Source organism: Heterocephalus glaber, unplaced genomic scaffold (assembly GCF_053883595.1).
Source record: "Heterocephalus glaber isolate CG9 unplaced genomic scaffold, H.glaber_assembly_v1.0 deba00001610, whole genome shotgun sequence".
NCBI lineage: Eukaryota > Metazoa > Chordata > Mammalia > Rodentia > Bathyergidae > Heterocephalus > Heterocephalus glaber.
The window spans coordinates 4,109,695-4,131,006 of NW_028258381.1; the positions used below are offsets into that span (position 1 = coordinate 4,109,695).

A 21,312-nucleotide genomic window follows, 5' to 3' on the forward strand; every position below is an offset into this window, starting at 1 on the left:
TTCAATTAAAGTAAAATGAAATGAAGGTCTACAAATTTGCAGTTTAATTTCAGATGATCATATTTCATAAATTTTAAATCATTTTTTATTTTATGCATTATAACTTTTACAATGCATTTATCATCCAATATAAATTATAGAAACCAGAGTCGAAGTCTTTTTCAGCTCTTAGTCACTGTTGAACAAGAATCTTAAAAGAAAAAATAAATTGAAATGTTGACATCTATTTAGCTCATTTAGGGAGAATACTATTTAAATTTGTTCTTAAAGCAAGGTTGAAATTGATATTGATTTCCCATCAAATGTACAGGGATTTTATTATACAGTTTGTAACAGGCTTTAATTCCTCTAGGATATAAGTCAAAATAAACAAGTCACTGGTGTGTTTATCTATAAATGCAGCAGATGGTGTGGGACTGAGGTTAATTATCAACTCCCGAGTTTAATTTCATGGTTATAAAACACTATAAACCTTACTATTTATAAAAGGCAGAGGAGAATCTCCAATGGGCTTCAGTAGCTAAAAACCATCAGTTATATTAGTCTCCCTGACTGATATTTGGTATTCTCCTAGGGTACACTATTTAAGATTGTGGAGTGATTGCTGGACACATTCAAATTTTCACTGGGATCGTTACTGGCATTCCTGGCATTGATCTATTACGATTTTGTTAATGAGTTCCATGTGAGTTAAATTTAGTGAATGAGATGATTCTTTCTAAACTTTTCTAGGTGAATATTTAACAATTATTGTTGGCAGATATATATGCAAAATATAAGCCTAATTTGGAATTAATACTTTCTAATGCAAATATGAATCAAATTGTGATATTAATCAGATTAAATATACTTAAAGAATTTCAGAAAGGAAATTCATAACGTTATTTGAATAATTAGTCAGCATATGTGTATTATATATATTTATATTTAGGTCATGAATCTGTCTAAAACTTCGCAAAATGCCATATACTTTAAAGAGAAACAAAACTATTCTTTATACTCTGAATTGTTTTAAATATAGTATTTTAAATACAATATTTTATTTAAGGTAATATATTTCACTAAAAATATATGTTTGACTTGATTAAAATTAATTCTTCCAAAAAAGCCATCATAAAAAACAATGTTTTTTGAAATTACTCAATATTTTCATTCCAGCCTTACAGTTGAAAAAGGTGAAAAAAAATCACAAGCTCTACTTCCTTTATTTATTTTATTTGGTACTAGAGATTGAACCCAGACCTGTTGCACTGAGCTACATCCCCAGCCCTTTTTTATTTTTTGACACAGGGTCTCATTAAGTCACTAAGTTGCCCAGGTTGGGCTCAAACTTCCTATACTTGTGCCTCAGCCTCCCTATACTTTTACATTCTGAAGAGTTTGATTTTCCAGTTTCTAAGAAGAATCTTCTCAAATATCTGACAATAACTTATTATGCAACTTGGGGGCTAAAAAATTTTGAAACTGAAAATGTTTAAACTGGTTGAACTGAAGTTTTATGCATGTGAGTTAAGGTCCCTAACCATGGAGCTACATTTGCAGCCTCAAGTTTTCTAAGGACCCACTGTTAACTTTTCTAGTTCTTGTATTGGGGTGCTCTTCCACAACCACCCTGAAAGTTTTATCACTGAAACTCCAGTCTTTCCACTGAGTATTCTTAACCTAGAACACAAACTAATTTCCCAGAGTCCTAGAAGCAGATTTGTGCACAACAGCAGCCTCAAGCAGAGAGAGGACTGGAGTGCACCTTCGGAAATGTATCTTCCCATCTCTCCGTTATTATTGTTGCCTATTGTCAACAGATAAAATATTCTGATACTTGATGTCTTGGTCACTTTTCTCATGGCTGGGACAAATACCTGACACAATGTAAAGGTGAAGTTTATTTTGACTTGAGGTTATAGCCCATAATCAGCTTTCTCCAAGGCAGAATGGCATGGGAGAGGGCACAGCAAAGGAACAGCCGCTTACATCATGGTGACAAAGAAGTGGAAAGAAAAGCAAGAGGCCCAGGAGGTAGATACACACTTTCCGGTTACAACTCCAGTGAGCCGCCTCCTCCTATTGGGAGCCACATCCAATAGCAAGTTAGCTCTGTGCACCCCATAATTCTACCACCTTGGGAAAGCTGTACCTATGAGCCCATGAGGCCTTTTGGGAACATTCTAAATCTAAAGAATGACACTCAATGTACTCATTTCTGTAACCACTGTACACTGATATCTAAATTTCCAGGTCCACAAATTCATGAAACAGCTAAATAGCAAAGCTTCTCTCACGTGGAGAATTGCCCTCATTTTTCTTTCTTTCATTTTGTTAATGGCTCCAAACTAATTGGAATCATTATCATCATCAAAGAAATTGGTTATTGGGATATTGGTTATGTTTTGCATTTAGGTTTATGATGGATTGAGTCAAAACTAGGGATGATTTCTCTTACATATAAAAACCAATTGAAGTAAATCTACCAATTAATTTTTAAGATTATGTAATTTCTTCCTTAAATTAGAAAAACCAGAGAAAAGAACATATCTCCATAAGAAAAGATTTCTTTTTAAAACCTGGTCAACAGGAAGAAAGATTTTAAATTGGGGAAATACTGGAAAGTACTGGGAATGGATTCCACAGAGACATGACCAGGAAGACCTGAGCTTCACAATGGTTAGGACTACTTCTTCTAAGGGACAAAAGATGGGGTTTTTTGTTTTGTTTTGTTTTTGTTTCTTTATTTTATGAAAAAGTAAAACAGAATAATAAGAGAGTAGCAATAGTTAAGAGATGCTGTGTTGTTATCTTCAAAGTACTTAGGTTTTATTAGTAGAAATGAAGTTCTGACTTGTGGAGGTGGAGAGACAGAACAGCAGGAAATAAACAAAATCAGGCATTATAATGTGGAGTGTTCGGCTTAGGAATTGTGCTGTATGGGAACTCATTTAAACTGTGGGCCACAGGGAAATGAGAGATCGTCAAAAGCAAATGCAAACAATCACTTTTGAAAGGGAGGAATATTTCCCAGTATCTTAGTGGGTAGGATAATGTCACATTTTGTTTTTCTAGTCCATATGTAAGGTACAATGAATTATATTCTAAAATATCTTTTACTAAGCATGGGTTGAAAAAATAGTTTCTGTAAGGAAATTGTGTCATAAAAAGAAGAAACAACTGTTAAAATTTAAGGATCTTCCTGCTTTCGTGACAATTTATTGATTAAAATAGTGTCATAGAAATAAATCCCTGTTATAACATAGTATTAAGCAAATAACTCAAAGGATGAAAGTAATATGAAATTTCCATACTTTTATCTCATTTTTATCATTTTTTTAGATTATCCAATCCTGTCTAATGTTGAAGGCATTACATTATATAAAAGAAAACATGCAAAAGAAATTACTCTAACTGGATTGCCTTCTCCCATCAATGGTCAGTATACAATCAGGCCTCTATGATACTTCTATTATTCCCTCTAAAACTCCAGTGACCTTTTTAAAATCTTCTCTTCCTAGGAGAAGTAATCTATGCTGTCATGTGCATGACAGTCACCTGTGGAGTCCTTCTCCTGGTCATGCTCAAGCTGAGGTAACTGGACAGAACTCAGAGGGAAGGGTTGGGAAGGAATCAGTTAGCTGTGTTCAATCTCACTTCACCACGGCTTAGCTCACGACTGGTCTGAGCATGAAAGCTGCTCCCTGAAGACATGCTAAGTCTGCCTTTGTGCTGGAGAGGTCTGTGGAGACATTGCCCTCAGTGTGCACATGTAAGGGAAATGCGATCATAGGGATTTTTTCTGCTGCAATTTACAAGCACGCATGCATTGTACATTCCTTCCAATTGAACTGTTATCTACCAGCCTTCCCCCTTGGTTTTCCTACAAAATCCAGCTTGAATTTTGCTATATTTCTTATTCAACTTATTTTCAGGACTGATAAACTCACAGAAGTGACCTGTTGTATATGTCACACAGCTTATATTTACCTAAAGATTTACTCTTCACCCTAATGTTTTACTTGCTAATGCATTTTTATGAAGCTTTGGTATACAGTTACTCAAAGATATACTGAAGGAGTCTTCACAGCATACCCACAGAAATGCATTACCATTCCTGACATTAATTTCCTCCTTCCAAATCCTTCTTCTTGGCTGCCTTCCTTGTTGGGAAGAAGCAATCCTCCTGCAAGCATGTGAGACTTTAAAATTCATGATATATCAATGTCCCAATTTCCAAATTTCTGAGATTTAAAATATTTTAACTTATTTAGTATTGACAAATATATATATATATATAATAGTGCTTGTTTACCTTTATGTTTTTAAAAACCTCAGATTTAAATATCAAACATATTCATTATATACATAGTACCTCAGTTCATGAACTCAATTCTTTCCATGATCTTTGTCACAAACTGAACTAGACAAGAACTGAATCAAATTTCCCTATAAAGTCAACATTGAACCTACTGTTGAATTTGATTCGGTTCTTGTCCAACTTGGATTGTGACCAGAATCATGCATAGAATCACGTTTGTGAACCAAGGAACATTCTATAGTTGTATGTATGATGTATCATAAATGTTAATTCAGAAATATATGTATAAGTGTGTATACCTACATAAATACATGTATACACATAAACTATATTAATCAGATTGGGAATAGAGAGAAACTGATTGGATATTTATCTCATGAATCTGTCACCTACAAGACTGATTCAGTACATGTAGATGCATTGCTCCTTGAGATGGAATCTAAGATTTACAGCCCTTGATAACCAGGAGATGCAGAGAAAGACAGAAGTGAGGTGTATGCAACAGCAAGGGATGAGGTACATGATTACCACATGCTCTGCATAGGGACATTCAAATTTACTCATTTTTAAATGTTACACAGTTAAAGAAAATATGTCCAATGGTTGGATCCAAGCCTTCTAAGTAATTTGATGTTTACCAAAACGAGTACCAAAGAAAACTGCTTTCCTCCAAAGCCTTGAAACTTACTCTTGTAAGAAGTTATCCCACAGGTTTCAACACAGAGTTTGAAGGCCAAATAATTAGGGTCCATTTCAAAGGAAGAAAAGTAGCATTCAGAATTTATTAAACTTTTCTTTATATTTCTCCAAATACCTGAGAGCACTGTTAAGTTACTCCACTTTCCTAGAGAGTCTATGACATTGTTTCCCAGAAACCATTTTCTAGCCTTGCAAAAAAACTTACGTTAATGGTTCTTGACATTTACTTCTCAGCCACGCACATAATGTATAAAGTTCAAGTCTACCAAATGGGCCTGTGAGATTTTATCGATGGCATTGCACAGTAGGTCAATAACATGCAGGTCATTCTGAATTCCCTGTGCATCTGCCATGTGGCTCTTTCTTTCTTGCATTGGAAAGCATATCGTTTATCTGGTAACAATCAGAGCATTGTTATTACTATAGACAAAAGTCATGGATTTGCTCTAAAATAGACTTTAAATGATTCATACTGTTAAGTGATTGCATTTAGTTCACAATTATATTTCACCTAATTTAAAATTAATCATAATGTATAATATGAAAACTCGAGACCCGCTATTAGGTAAATGGCAAAGTAAAAGCCATTGTGAAAAGAACAAACAAAAGCATTAGCAACAGTAGAACAGTGGCACCTCACACCTGGAGGCAAAATATCCCCCAGTGGGCTTCAGGCCTCATTCATGTTGCTGCTGGATAGGCCTATTTCATGGGCATATGCATCTTAAATAAAGATTTTCTGGCCTGCTAAATTGAAAGACCCTTAAATCTTCAATTAAATCTGCAGAGAAACCAAGAAAAACTTAAATATTTGAGAAAATATAGGACTATTTAAAATCATATAGGATTCCACAGTATGTATGACACTCATTAGAAAGACCTTAGAATATTCTACTACTGGGATTCTACATTCAGAATTATTACCCCCCCACCCCAGGCCCAGACTCCAATCAAAAGTATAAGCAATCACAAGCACATTTGTAAAATACTTGAAATAACCTATTGTTAACTTTTGCTTTTCCTTTTATATAGAATCTCCAGAATGACAAGTCAAACGAGAGATCCTTCACCAATCCAAATACCTGAAGGAAACATCATTCACTGAGCGTCACGGATAGTTCCGTATCACTTTTTTAAAAAGCAAGGCTGTGTAGGGCCAGGGATTTAGCTCAGCGGTTTCGCCACCTGCTGCGCAAGCGCAAGGACCTGAGTTCGATCCCCAGTACCAAAACCAAAACAAAACAAAAACAAAAAGCAAGGCTTTGTAGCCAGTAAACAGTATCGTGTGCTTCATTAATAAGGAAATGTTTAGGATGGATTTAATGATATTAGGCCATTAAATATAATAATATGAGGTATAACAATATGGCATGGTGATCATAGACTCATTGTTTTTCTTAAAAAATATTAAAGTAAACAAATATAGAGGTATCTTTTATAATATTAATAGGAAATTAAAGTTTCATTGAAGGCAAGACATGTTATCTAAAGCTACATTTTTTTCATTGTGAGTATAAATGCTTATAATACCTACTTGCAGCATAACTTGACATTATAGTTAGAGAATTTTTTCTAATCAGTTTTGTAGGTTTTGATTAATTTTTATAAATAGGAATGTTAATAGGAAATATCCACCATGTTATTTTCATATTCTTACCTATTTTCAAATCATTAGCTATATAATTAGCATTAACTTTAAGTTCCTAAACATGTTTGGTTAGATGATGAGTTTTAATAGTCAAAAATGGTATCTTTGGAATTTTGTAATTTGTATACTGTTGAATTATATTTTTAACACAATGTCTTCATACCCATAATCATGAAAAACTGCATTAACTGAGAAAAGTCAGTGTACATTTCAGTAATTATATATTCTGTTTATCAATTGAATTTTTCTGAGCTAAATATTATGAACTTGTATCATGATAAAGTAGCATCTACATGCTGTTTTTTATATTGTTTCTAAATTGTTACTTTTGGCCTGGTTTGACTTCAAATATAATTATAATTCAAAAATTGTGCAAAAGATGTTCAAGAGCTAAATTATCTCTATATAAATTATATGATACATACATGCATGTGTTATATAAAACATATATGCATGTATGCCAGTCAACTGTCTGTAATCTTATCAGTACCCATTGCTTAGAATATGCTTGTATTATGTATGGTAGCTTAAAGGTATAAATGGTCAATAATTTGAGCATACCACACTAATAATTATTGACATATTTATAATTAAAGGTCAAATATATTCTGCCTCTTTGGTCTTGTTTCTATTAATATTCCTACTCACTACATTTGAGATTTATTTGTCTAGAAGTTAAGTTTTGGTTGTTTTTACTCAGAGCAGATGAAAAACTATCCTTTACCTTTTTCAAACAGAACAGAAAATGTTGGTAAGTCCTGGGCTCCCCCGAGGAGTTCCCCATCTTCTGGTAGCTGTGGAGTTACTGTGAGGGGGACAAAGAGGTTTCCACCTCCAGACACGTGCCATTGAATCCGCACTTGTAGTGTCTGAAACTCAGAGAAAAGAAATCCAGTTGCTCTGAGAAATGCATTTGTATTGAACAGAGCAAAAGAGGACAGAGAGAGCAATAGATGCCCTCCTAAATGACAGAATCTCATCTCCTGGTCCAGCAGAAATAGGAGGAGGATGGACAGAAGGAGGACTCAGCATGGAGCACCTAGGGCATGCTAAACATCACTACTCTAGAGCAGGTAGTCCTGAGACAATGCAGAACACAAAACTGACAGATGTGAGGACTGAATCACTGCAGGTCCTTAAAGCACAGGCTAAAAGTCAACACAAGTGTGTCTGTGGGCTCCTTCAAGACATGGCCCATCCCCTCCTCATCATTTACCCATCTGTCCCTGTGAAGTCTTTCTTCACATGTCCTTCTCTGCCCTGGGCCAAATACCACAGCTCAGTGTTTCCATGGCATCTAGGGCCTCACAACTAGTCTCCTACACCTCTCTCTAATTTCTTCTCCATTATCATTTTTCCCTTCTACTTACTGGTCTTTCTATGCAGTCTATTAGTACAGAGTCTATAGTCAAAAATATCTGCTCAATGAATGATATGCTCCATTTGAAAGGGTACAAACAACCACAAAGTAGTTTTAAACAATGGAGTACTGTTATCATATTTCTGAATGTGAGAAAGTATACCACCAAAAATGCAAGTGACACATGGAAAGGGTTAAGACTGATGTCAATAAACTATTTTAAATGCATTACAATATTTAGCTAATAAGTATTGAAATCCTGAATTGATTTGTTCAACACTTATTTATTGAGCACATGCTATGCATCAGGCAATATACTGGGAACAGGAGATACATTATGAATAAATATCTTGGAGATTTAAAAAACAAAGATGCAAACAAATTTCTGAAAGCAATAGATACTGCAAAGAAATCAATAGGCAGGAGTGATTGTAGAGTGATTTGAAGAGAAAAAATGGCATTACTGTGAGAGAATGAAATAAACTTCATAAGTATTATGCCATAGAATGCAGGGTTTGGGGATAATATATTTGCAAGAAGATGAGGATGTAATGATCCTGTTAAGCATATGTACTCACTAGGCTTTTGATTTGGGCCACTAGGTAAAACTGGTTCATACAGGAGGATGAGACTAGAATGGGGATGTGTAGGCTGCCAGCCATCTTCAATCTGTGGCTTTTGTCCTTCCCCTCTTCCACACCTTCAGAACTTTCATACAGTGCAGGCTCTTTCGTCGTTGGCATCCAGTTGGGTGGACCCAATGGGGAGACATGGCTCATTGAAGAGATATTCCCTTGGAGCTCTCCTTTCAGTATCACCCTGGGAAGGCTTTCTCCTCTCATCATTTGCCTCAGTGTGGCCTTTTCTGTGCTACTCTCTTCTTGGATTCCAGAAAGCACTTAGTCTCCCTTTCTTTTCAAGCTTAGTGGTGCTAACAGTTCAGCTGTTGCTAGTCCTGGCTTTCTCAGATATTGTACTCCCCATTGCAATCATCCACACCAAAATAAAATAAAGACTCCTAACTCAAATACCCTTAAGATTTATCCAGCTTAGCTTGGAGTCTATCCTAACTTGGGTATACCATTTCTTTCCCAAGGAATCACTGAGTGATTCTGGTAATTATTTTGAATTTGGATATATTGATTTTCCAACATCAACATGAACACAAAATATGCTAAATGAAATCCAAGCTGGAGCTATTACACTTCAAGTTTTCCAGTCTTTGTTCCATCTCTGTCATTCCAACTGAGAAAGCCAGGTTATGCTGAAGCCTGGCTTGTGATTTCACTGTGGGGAGAAGTGGCAAGATCAGCAGGTGGCAGAGCAAGACTCTCCCTACAGAACTTGACTACAGGTGAGATTCCCTCCTGACAGTCTCACTGTTTCAGCAGTATGCTTCCGTGCCTCTTGCTGCTTCTGTATATTTACCTACAACTCGTTTTCCTCTGCAGAATTCCTTCCATTACCCACCTTGGGTGCTCCAGAGAGCTGGGAGGCAGCAGCTGAAATTCAGCAAGGTGCATCGGAAAGGAGTCCAGGGGAGGAGGAAAGCAGGGACTTGTGGTTCCTCCAAAACGGGAGCACATGTCTATGCCTACTTAGCAATTCCCTATGAGGGTCCTGAGAAACAGTTCAGGTTATTTAAACCAGTATCCTATTCTTTGCTATGTTCAGCAAAATGAATGCAAATGACTTAAAGAGTAAATAAATCTTTTTTTTTAGAACAGTCAGGTGAGTTAAACAAACCCAAGAATAAAACCTCAGGGACTGATGGTAGAGGAGATGGCCATATTGCTTTAAAGGCAGTGCAGGTTGCACGCTGCTGTCACCCATTCTCCTGGCTGGGTGCCTTCCCACTTCGCTCTCTTCAGAATCATGAAGTTAACACCTCCTGGGCTGCAAGGACTTTATGGTATTGAGCATCACAAGTTGTTCCCAGGGTGCCTCACACTCAGTGTCATGTCTCTTCAGACCACAGTGACTGTGCCTTGAGACTTTAGGTGCTGGAATGTGTGGTCAAAGTGTCCTTCCCGGAAAAATTAGTGACAGTGCATGGGTCTTTAATCTGAGGTTCACACAGCTTATGGTTGTCTGTCACCTTCTAGAAAAAGGAGAATATGCCTGTAAGATACTGAAGTTTCATATTTTACTGAAGCAATTTAAATATAGATAGCATAAAACCATAAAATTATGGAATTTTGCTGTCCAGTGCACATAATTATGTTATTCAGTCTACAGAGTATGATATGTAATGATAACAGTTTATTTGGTATTTGCATCTCTACTGGTGGTAATACAGACATAATTCAATAACATTTTCTAAATATTTTATGTCTAGCTACAAACACAGCTATAAATATAAAACAGCCATCTTTGAAGAAAATCTTCATTCATAAATCCAAAGCTTGCTTTGAAAACATATATGTGTTTTATATGTATATATAAACACATATCTATGTATATATATATGCCAATAATTAACCTGTGTTGTTAATGCATAGTTTAATATTTTTTAACATCAAGTTACATTTCATTTCCTATGGATAGACATTTTTAAAAGAAGTTAAGATGGACAAATTTTTATGTATACTAAAGAACTGTTTATGTTTATAAAATAATATATAACTAGTTAGGATTGCAAATAATTAGACAAAATTAGCATTAAATACTTAAGATTTGACAGGAATTTTCTAATGCAAGTTATGTTTTACAATCAACTAGTTTGCATAAATATATTTTATGTTCTCAATATATTTACATATATAGTGAATACTTAATTGTAGGTATTAACTTTTTTATTATTTTGAAACAAAGTAATTATTATCCTGCTGGAAAATTCTGATCTAATGACTTTTTTTTTTTTGGTGCTGAGGATCGAACTCGGGTCCTTGTGCTTGTGAGGAGGGTAGCAGAACCACTGAGGTAAATCCCCGGCTGATTTAATGACTTTTGAAGATGATATGTCTCATTTTTTAAAACATTTTTTTGACTAGAAAAATACAAACTTTTTTTCCTCGTCATTATTATCTAAAAAATACAGTATAACAACTGTTTACAAATATTATGCCTCTTAAGAGGCCTGTTATCTCAGTTGGGATTGCAAATTGAAGCCTGAGGCAGGAGAATCACAAGTTCCAGGCCAGCCTGGGAAATGGTAATCTAGCAAAACCCTGTCCTGAGATAAATTTAAAGAGGGCTAGAGGTGTAGCTCAATGCAAAGGCCTTTAGTTCTATTTCCAGTATCACAAAAAAAAAAAAAAATGAGAGAGAATAGATAAATAGGAAATATATTGATCTTTTTCAAATGTACAGAGAAACAAGAGATGGAGGGAGATGCAGAGGAAGGAAAGGGGATGGGAAAATAATTGAAGGAAAAAATGAATGATGATTAAAAATAGAGCTTTTAGCCGGGGATTTAGCTTAGTGGTTTCGCCGCCTGCTACACAAGCGCAAGGACCCAAGTTTGATGCCTGGTACACCCCCCCCCCAAAAAATAGAGCTTTTGCAAATGGAAATGGAATCAAGAGTGGGAGGAAATTGGTAGGGAGGGAAAGAATAGTGGGTTTAAAAAAAAAGAATTAAGACATACTGTGTACATGTACCAACTTCCCATGATAAATGTAGTACAGTAATTACATATTGTGAACATGTATTAATAAAAAATTTTTTAAAGACGATAGATAAAATACCTTCAAACAAATATATTTCATTAGTTTGGGTTTCAATTCTATTTTCCATGTAGTATTTGGAACTAAGTGACCCACACCTAAGATAGTGTTTGTCAGCTCATGAAGGTGCTCAAGTTGTTCCAATTCAGAAATTTCTTTCCACATACATATTAATATATAAAATTTGTCTAGTAGGAAAACAGTCTTGGATTTGTGTCAGCAAAAAGAAATGCATCTTTAGTGAATGCCTTTCCAGAAATGTGGGGATCATTCCTTTATCAGGAAGAAGAGGACATGAAGGCGATGCTGCTGACAGTGGGGTTGCAGGATGTAGAGTGCAGTGACAGAATCAATTACATGGAAACTTCATTCTACAGAAACATGCTCTTTTTTCTTATGGTGTTGGGGATTGAACCCAAGCCTTCACGCTGGACTACATCCCAAGCCCCTCCATCCCAACCACCCCTTTTGGTATTTTGAGAAAGGGTCTCGCTTTGTAGTACAGGCTGGCCTTGAACTCACTATGTAGCCCAGGCTGGCTTGAACTCCCAGCAACCTCCTTGCCTCAACTTCCTGCATGCTGGGATTGCAGGCATGTACCAACTCACCCAGCTGTCCCCAGCCTTTTTAAATTATTCATTTTGAGACAGGGTCTTGTTAAGTTGCCAGGGCTGAGCTCCAACTTGTGATCCTTCTACATCAGCCTCCCAAATGCTGGGATTCCAAGCATGCACACCATGGTGACAAAGTGTTCTTTAGAGGTCTAATCTACTGAGTGGACAGCTCTCCCTCTGGAGCTTGGAAGGTTAAAGGAATAAATGCTTCCCAAATAGTAACACAGAAGAATATCAGAGGTCTGTGATGCCAAATCAATCTACCATCAAAGATTGGAGGCTAATGTTTAAAGGAGAAAGTTGAGCTACAATATATAAGGAAAACAATGAAAAACAAAGTTATTCAAATTCAGAAGTAATAGATGTCTATTAGGGCCAAGCTTCAGAAATATCCTGTTTTTGGATGATTTAATCAATTGAATCTAAGGTAATAAAGAGTTCTAAAAATTAGAATTTAAAAATAGTAATTGGAAAGGAAAGTAAAAATGTGTTAATGCTACTAATATCTCAATAATAGAAAAAGAACTTGGGGAAACTTTTGAGGAGGATGACAGAGTGAAATGATTGATGGGAATATAAAGATCAATGTAGGATTTCCTTGTTTGTTTTGGACTTGACTGTATGGGAAGGAGGTGGGGGTGCTCACAAGTGAACAGAACTGGGCTCTCAGTGTTGGATTACACAGGGTTGTTTATGGTACAATGAAATGTTCCTTCCATGAAGCTATATGACTACCATATTCTCATCCATTGTGGTTGTTTTTATTTTAGTCATTGTACTACGCAATAAAAGAAAATATTGGTTCCTACAGTTATTCATCTGATTATCTTACAAATGATGCAAATTTCCTCCATCATAAGTACTAATTTTATTGTATTTCTTTCTCCTTTTCCCCCATCTTGTTTGCTTGTTTCTGGTTTCATGAGGGACAGGAAGAAAACAAGCTCAGGAATAAGAAAATCAGTGAGCAACATGAAATCAATAGAGTGCTCCAAAAATGGATAATAAACATTTAGGTCAACTCTTGTTTTGTTTTTTTTTAATTTGTTTTTGTAATTCTTACATAAAAGTATAAGTTTACACATATATTTATTAGATACCATCAGATGTTTCACTACAAGTATACATTACATAATTTTTAACTCAGGGTACACACGTCTACCTCTTCAAATAGTTAACATCTTTTTACACTGACAACTTTCAAAATCCTTTCTTTTAGCTTCTTGAAATATATAATACATTATTCTTTTTTAAATATTATTTTAAAAATAACTTTATTATCAAACACACACATACAAAAATTAAAACCATTCAAAGAAGAACAATGCAAGGGGGAAAAAACTACAATAATATTCAAATACAGTAGAACTCAACCAAAACAAAACTGGAAAGCACTTAAACATTTTTCCATATAACTTAAAAAAACATCTCAAGCACCAACAGGACACCAGAGGATGTGATTTGTTTCAGAAAGATCCCCCAAACCAACATTGAACAAATAGTGGTCTGGAAAAAAATCTCCAGTTAGCTAGCATACTCCACATAAGCCAAGAATCTCCCTAATTTAAATTTCGATACAGTCACATGACACGTGATGGAAACACAATCTGAGAAATATGTTATTAGGCCATTTTATCTGTGTGTATCCTTAATTACACTCTCAGTTTCTCACACTAGAGAAACTATTCAGTATTTACACATGTGTCCTATTTATTTCACTTAAGAGGATGGCCTCAATGTGCATCTATTTAGCTATAAATGTCTCTAGTTTCTCATTCTTTATGGCTGAGTAGTACTCCATTTTATTAAAAAATCCACATCTTCTTTATCCAGTTTCCAGTTGATGGGCATTTGGGCTGTTTCCAAGCTTTCGCTATTATGAACTGTGCTGCTATAAACATGAGTGTACATATATTGCTGTGGTATGATTCTTTTAATTCTTTTGGAAAGATACCCAGTAGGGGAATAGCTGGATCAAATGGGACCTCTAAACCTAATTCTTTGAGGTATCTCCATACGGATTTCCACAGCGGTTGCTCTGGTCTGCACTCCCACCAACAACTCCTTTCTCCCCACACCCCCGCCAGCATTTGTTATTTGATGACTTCTTGATAGCAGCCATTCTTTCTGGGGTGAGGTGGAATCTCAGTGTCTTTTTCATCTGCATCTCTTGAATGACCAGTGATGTTGAACATTTTTTCATATATTTATTTGCTGCTTTTACTTCTTTGTCTGAGAAATGTCTTCATTTCAGATGCCCATTCTTGAATTGGGCCTTTGAGTTTGGGGGGTCTGATTTTTTTCAGTTCTCCATATATCCTAGATAGCAGTCCTTTGTCTGAGGTACAGTTGCTGAAAATTTTTTCCCACATTGTAGGTTGTCTCCTATCTCTGGTGATGGTTTCCCTTGCAGGGCAGAAGCTTCTCAACAAGATAAGATCCCAGTTGTTGATCTTTGTGCAAGCTCCCATGCCACTGAAGTTTTGTTCATAAAATCTTTTCCTATACCAATGTCTTCAAGAGTTCCACCCAACCCATCTTCCAGAAAATTTAGTGTTTCTGTCTTAATATTTAAATCTTTAATCCATTTCAATCTTAATTTAGTGCATATAGTACATTATTCTTATCCAGTGTCAGTCTACTGTACAATAGGACGACAGAACTTTTTTCTCCTACCTGTTTGTTAAATTAGTAACCATTTTCCAATGTTTACCCCACATTCCCTTTCTCCTACTCTCTCCAGCCTCTGATAATCAACACTTTACCTTCAACTTCCTCAAGATCAACTTTAAAACATTCTACATGTAAGTGAATTTATGAGGTACATGTCTTTCTGTGTCTGGCCTTTTTCACTTCACTTAATGTCCTTTAGTTCCACCTGAGTTGTTACAAATGGCAGGATTTCTTCTATCATAAGGTCAGAAAAGCAATCCATTTTGTGTCCATGTCACATTTTATTTATCCATTCATTAGATAGCTTCTATATTTCTTGGCTAAATGAACATGGGACTGCAGTTGTCTCTCTGACATACTAATTTAATTTCCTTGGATATGTACCCAGGAGTGGGATTGCTGGATCACATGGTAGCTCTATTTTAATTTTTAAGGAGCCTACACACTATTTTTCCTAGTGGTTGTATTAATTTATACTACAAACCAACAGTGTTCAAATGTTCTCTTTTCTATACATCCTTACCAGCAATTTTATCTTTTATCTTTTGGGTAAGAGCCATTCTTAGAGGATGGGGTGATATCTCATGGTGGTTTTGTTTTGCATTTTCTTGATGATTGGTGATGCTGAGCATTTTTCCATGTACTATTTGGATATTTTTATGTCTTCTTTTGAGAAATATCTAGTTCAGTTCTTGGCCATTTTTTAATTACATTATTTGGTTTTTCTGGTAAGAGATTTTGTTTAGTTCTTCATATATTGTGTTCATTAACTCCCTGGAAATTACATAGTTTGACGTTTTCTCCTATTCTGTATATTGTCTTTTCACTCCTATGATTATTTTCCTTTGTTGTATGGAAATTTTTGCTTTGGTATAACCTCATTTTTCTAGTTCTGCCTTTTTTCCCTTGATTTTTTTGGTTAGATCAACTCTTTTAGTCACTTCTTACCCAAGAACTATGAGAGGAAACTGCCTAAAATTGATGAGACTGTGGAGTGCAGCTGTAAGCATCAGTCAGGGTGTAGTTGTCCCTGTGTTGTGGTTCTTAAAATTCAGCCCTCAGCAAAATCACCAAGAGGGTTTGTTAAACAGATTTCCAGGTTCCAATTCCTGGATCTCTGATTGAGTTGGCCTGGGCTGGGATGAGAATTTGCATTTCTAACATTTCCCACAAGTTGCTGAACTTCTGTTCTGGAGGTCACACTTTGAGAACCTAGGGGTGCTCAATCCTTCTTCTCAATCCATTATGCTCATCATAATAATGTAACCATAATTTTAGACTAACTGAGGCCCTTGCCCCCTCCCTCAGCTTCTGATTAAATTAATAGGTCATGGTTCAAAGCATTGGCATGTTTTTAATCTCCCAGGCTGTCTAGAAAGGTTTCAGATGTACTGCACTTCTCTGGGGAGTAAAAGAGCTAGCTACTTCTACATTGTTACATTGTGCTGTATTTGGTTAAAGCTAACTTCAATTCCCTCTCTCCATCATGGCTTCCATCCTGTTAGAGTCTGAGCCCCATGTTGATTGACAAGACGGACATCTCTGGTTTAATGACCGAGTTACGTTCATGGGGCTCGGTCATTAAAAGAGTGGTCGCTAAATGAGTAACTGCACATAGTATGTACATTACAATATTAACAACAAAGAAATAGTCGAAGGAAACTCCAACTTGATGAGTTTGGTTTCATTTACACAAGTCTTTCATGAATACTTTAATGTATAACAGAACATAAAACTACAGTACTTACTGTAGTATCATACAAACAGCAAAAATTATAGTACTGTATAAGCAAACACTGAAGCTCTATAAACAAAATGTACAGAATTGTACAAAAAATAAAACAGGTCCTAAGTCCCAGTAGTGGGGCAGAGGTCCCAATAGCAAACCTAGATGGTAAATCCAAACAGTTGTTAAAGATTAGGTTTTTAAATGAGGAATGTCTGGTACAATCAAAGCACAAGTTCATGCTGAGTGCAAGAATGAAGGTACTGTTACACAGGAATTTACCCCAAACGACCCTAGGCATGAGTATTAGTCCTCATTTCTGCTCTAGCCCCAAAGATACAGGGTATTGAAATCAATCATGGGTGGGGCAGCTAGTAACTTGTAGGGCGGGTGTTGGGAGAGGATGTCAACGTGGAACCTCTAGTATCTTGTCTTTCTCATACATCTGTCTCTCCAACATTGCAACATAATGTCTCATGTCAACTTTTCTTGCAGCATACTCTCTAAAGGTTTTATTCTATAACTTTTACAAAAGCTTAATGACTCAAGTCTGCCAAAGCAGGATCATGAAATGTACAAAGAAGTTTGCCAAATTTAGAAAATTTTATTTCCTAAAATAATTCTATTTCTACTAACTTCTAAAATTTAGAAAAGTCTCTCCCCGCCCCGCCCCCCCCCCCCAAAGCCTGCCTTTTATGTGCCTGGAAAGACTAGCTTTTATGCTCAAACCAAACAATGGCCTCTGTGTCCTAGGAATGTACCCAACCTGTTTTAGGATTAATAGGAGTAATGAATATTACTGAATTCAAGCTGGAGAACACAATGATTTAAGAAAAATGAACAAAATTTAGTAGTTTAAGATTTTTATTATTTTCCATACATTAATGGCTCACCTAAAAATAGTTCAATTTAAAGCTAGTTCAAATAAAATTTAATAAAAAAGAAAGAGGAAGTAAGGACAAGAGAAATGAGATAGGAAAGTTATGAGAGAAACTTTAAAAGAAAGAAATAGGTGCTACAAGGAGTTGAGTACTGTACTTCCCTGTTTTTTCATTTCTTATATTATCTCAATTACATGTAGAAGACAAGAGAGCTGGGATGGCAGGAAGGATACCAAATACAAAACCATCTGTAAGTCAATGTTTTGTGGGCTTTTTGTGATTATAGTTGCTTCTTTATTGTTCTGCAAGCCATTTCATTATCATGGCCACAGATCATAAAAGATAATCTCAAATCAAACAATTTCTCCACATTGGAGTCCATTTGCTTCCCAAGGTCAAATATAATCCCTTTGGTTAAATTAACGTGATACATCTCTCTAAGATTTCTAAATGAGAAGTAGTGTATTCCTTTTAATAAGTGATTCATGTGCATTTCATCTAGCATCTAAATATATTCCCCTTTGTGGTATAGCTTCTAGAAAGCTGAGAGTTCAGTTTGCACTTAACCTTCAAAAAATGGTCTTGATTTATCAGTTTCTATGACGTTTTAACTATCTAACATCTTTCTATATTTACCATCACTTCATTATCTTTCTTACTTATAATACTATACTAGTAATAGATTATCAAATAGGATAGGTTGAACTAGTACACAGTGATAAAGAATAATGAAATGTCAATAAATTATAATAGCAAAGGTTTGTTTTTGGATCACACTACAAGTCAATTTAGGTGAACTTTGACTGCTCTATTGCTTTCACTGGGAGGTCTGGACTAACAAAATAACTTTGTTCTGAAGTATTACCAAAAAGCAAAATGATGACAAAGTATGTTTTTGTATTGGAACTACCACCCAGGTATGCCTGTCATTTCTACCTAGACTTCTTTAGCCAGCGCTGGTCATGGGAGTGCCCAAATTGGTGGGACTTGGGAGAGTGCCCTTCCTCCGGAGAGGCCCAGGGGTACCAGGAGATAGGAAGATAGTCTAACTGACTTAGTCATGTTTTTGGCATTCTTTCAACATTTATATGTTTAGTACGTATTAAAGTTCTGTTTGTTATGCATTAGGATTTTCTTCATTTGACAGATGAATAATAATGAGTTTGGAGAGAACAGGAAATTCACTCAGAGTTATGCAGATGACAAAGACCAAGTTGGGATTGACACTGGATATTTCTGCTCAAAATCCAATCTCCGTGCCTGTTTGTTGTCCTCATCTCTTCTGGGTTAAGTGGTAGTATCTATTTTTAAATAGAAAAGACCAAGAAGAAACTGAATGATCCACAGCACTGCTTCAGGTTAAGAAAACTCATTTGGTGGCAGCGAGTTTCCTTCCTCTAACCTTGCTTCAAGAATCAACTGCAGTGACCCAGTGTAGCTGCTCTGGGTCTGAACAGTCTTCCTGGCAGCTCACCAACCAGTAGCCTCAGGACTTATTGCTAGAAGTTCATAAAGACAGGAAAATGAGTGGCCAACTTGAAGGCCTTAAAACAGACTTTTGAAATATAGAAACTGCACATAAAGTTAAATTGTATGTGTGTGAGAGGATTAAAGAGAGAAGAAAGGCAAAATGAATTAACTGCCCCCCCCCATATACACCTCAGGACTGGTGATGAATCCAGGCCCTTCTCACTGAGCTACGTCCCCAGCCATTTTATTTATGTATTTATTTGTATTTTTGAGACAGGTACTCACTAAATTCTTAAATTACCAGGCTGGGTTTGAAGTTGCAATTCCCTGCCTCAGCCTTCCAGAATGCTGGGATTACAGACATGTGCCTTCACCCCAGGCTTTCTTTTTCTTTTCTAAGATTCTGTTCTTTAACTCTTGGAAATACAGCTGCAGGCATCATATTAAGTCAGGAGCATCCTGATTAGCTGATCACTAATTCAGACCATTCTGATGCTAGCCAATAGGCAGTTTTACAGTTTACTGGATGTCATTTCTTTTGCACAAAAAAAATGGTTTTGTTTTGGTTCTGTTATTCTCCATTGTGATTTCTTATGGTATCCCTGAGAGTGGTTAATTCAACAAATTCTGGGACACTATGATTTATCAGCTCTTCTGCTAGACCTGAAAATGACAGATAAAGGCCTTGGTCTCCTGTAGCTGAAAGTCAAGGTGAAGGTGACATACATAAGTAATTACCCAAATACCTTTGCCAATAAATATTAAACATGGCAGCACCTCTCATATGAATTCTCTCCACTTGGTGTCCTGAACTGGATGGAAATGCAGTATGCAAGTTTAATCACTTTGATTCTAATATTGCAACTAATTATACTCTATATTACAAGATAATTTTAAGTTAGTCTTGATAATAACTCATGCAAGACAATAATACAGCTATGATTTAGATACATATTTTATTAGAATTTAAATTTAAAATTTTGAAGCTTATCATTTTTAAAGGCTTAAAACAACTAAAAAATTTTCTCATCAAACTTATATTTAATTATTAATGAACTATGTCAACATCCAAAAGTCATTTCAAACAGTTACAAATATTTACAAGTAAACATTAATGTAGGAAAATACTTTTTGCTGATTAAAATTTCTTCCATCTCTTATGAGAACTAAGATTATGTTACTAATAGACTTTTTTAAAAAAGTCTAACAGTAAAAATAAACAAATAGTACTACACACTTAACTATGCTGTAATAAAAGTAACTTTAAATTTTCTGGCTTTTAGAATATATAACTATGTGTTGAAACCGTTCTTGAATATCTTGAATAAGCACACTATGCAGCTTAACGAAGAAGTATCAGACCCTCAAACAGGTGGATAACATAATTTTCATTTTCCTAATGTATACCAGAGTTGAAATTGCATCTTGCCTTCATTTGAAACCCAACCATTCAATTGTAGTAAACTGGTTTGATGGTAAGTTTATCTTAAGACTTATGTAATCTTTGCCCCTTGAGTATTGTGATGTTTGGGGAATACATTTTCTGAGAATAACATATGGTGGAACAATTCTTCGGGTTACCTGTAATGACTCTGAGTTTGCATCATCAGGGGAAAATATGCTTCCAATTAAAATCGCCCTATGGGGATGCTATTCTTCATGAATTCAGGGTGAAGAATAGCTGAGGAGTCTGGACTGTGTCTGACAGCTGGTACAAAGCACCTTGAACCAATAAAATTCTTATTAATTCCATTCTAGATAGTTAATATTGGTTCACATGGATATGGCTCTACAAATAACTATAGATTTAGAAACTTCTAACACAGCTTACTGTAGAAAAAAATGCCCAATATTTCTTTTAAAAGGCCTCCATATTGGCACAGAACACCAAACAAGTAACAAATTGCACACCAGCAGCTTGGAGGCTCTATTTTCTGTGCTTTGAGTGCTAGCAAATTTTTAAAGATGTAATTTCTTTCCCATCATGTTTCTAAGAAACAGGACATAGAACTTTACCTTAAGGCTGTGCACATCAGGGCAGATAGAAGTTCTCAGGCTATGAATGCACTGTCAAAACCATCCTCCCCTCCATACACTGCCTCCTGGATTGAACCCAGGATAATGCCTATCTACTAAATATTCTGCAGAGTCTAATACAATCTTATAAAAGGGGATTTTTCTGGATTATTTTATCCTTTTCCATAGTCTTTCAGATTGTTCTTTTATCATTCAGTGCAAACAAGAGAACACAAATTCATGTTAATAACTCA

General features: G+C 35.7%; 1 protein-coding gene across 1 annotated transcript in view; it reads left to right on the forward strand.

Moving 5' to 3' along the window:
* Positions 1-6,396, forward strand: part of Gfral (GDNF family receptor alpha like) — a 59,901-nt gene extending 53,505 nt beyond the window's left edge. Inside the window, 3 exon segments of the mRNA XM_087195940.1 lie at positions 3,325-3,420; positions 3,504-3,576; positions 6,044-6,396. Coding sequence (XP_087052066.1) covers positions 3,325-3,420; positions 3,504-3,576; positions 6,044-6,107 — 233 coding nt within the window. The 3' untranslated portion in view covers positions 6,108-6,396.
* Positions 6,397-21,312: the final 14,916 nt, after the last annotated feature.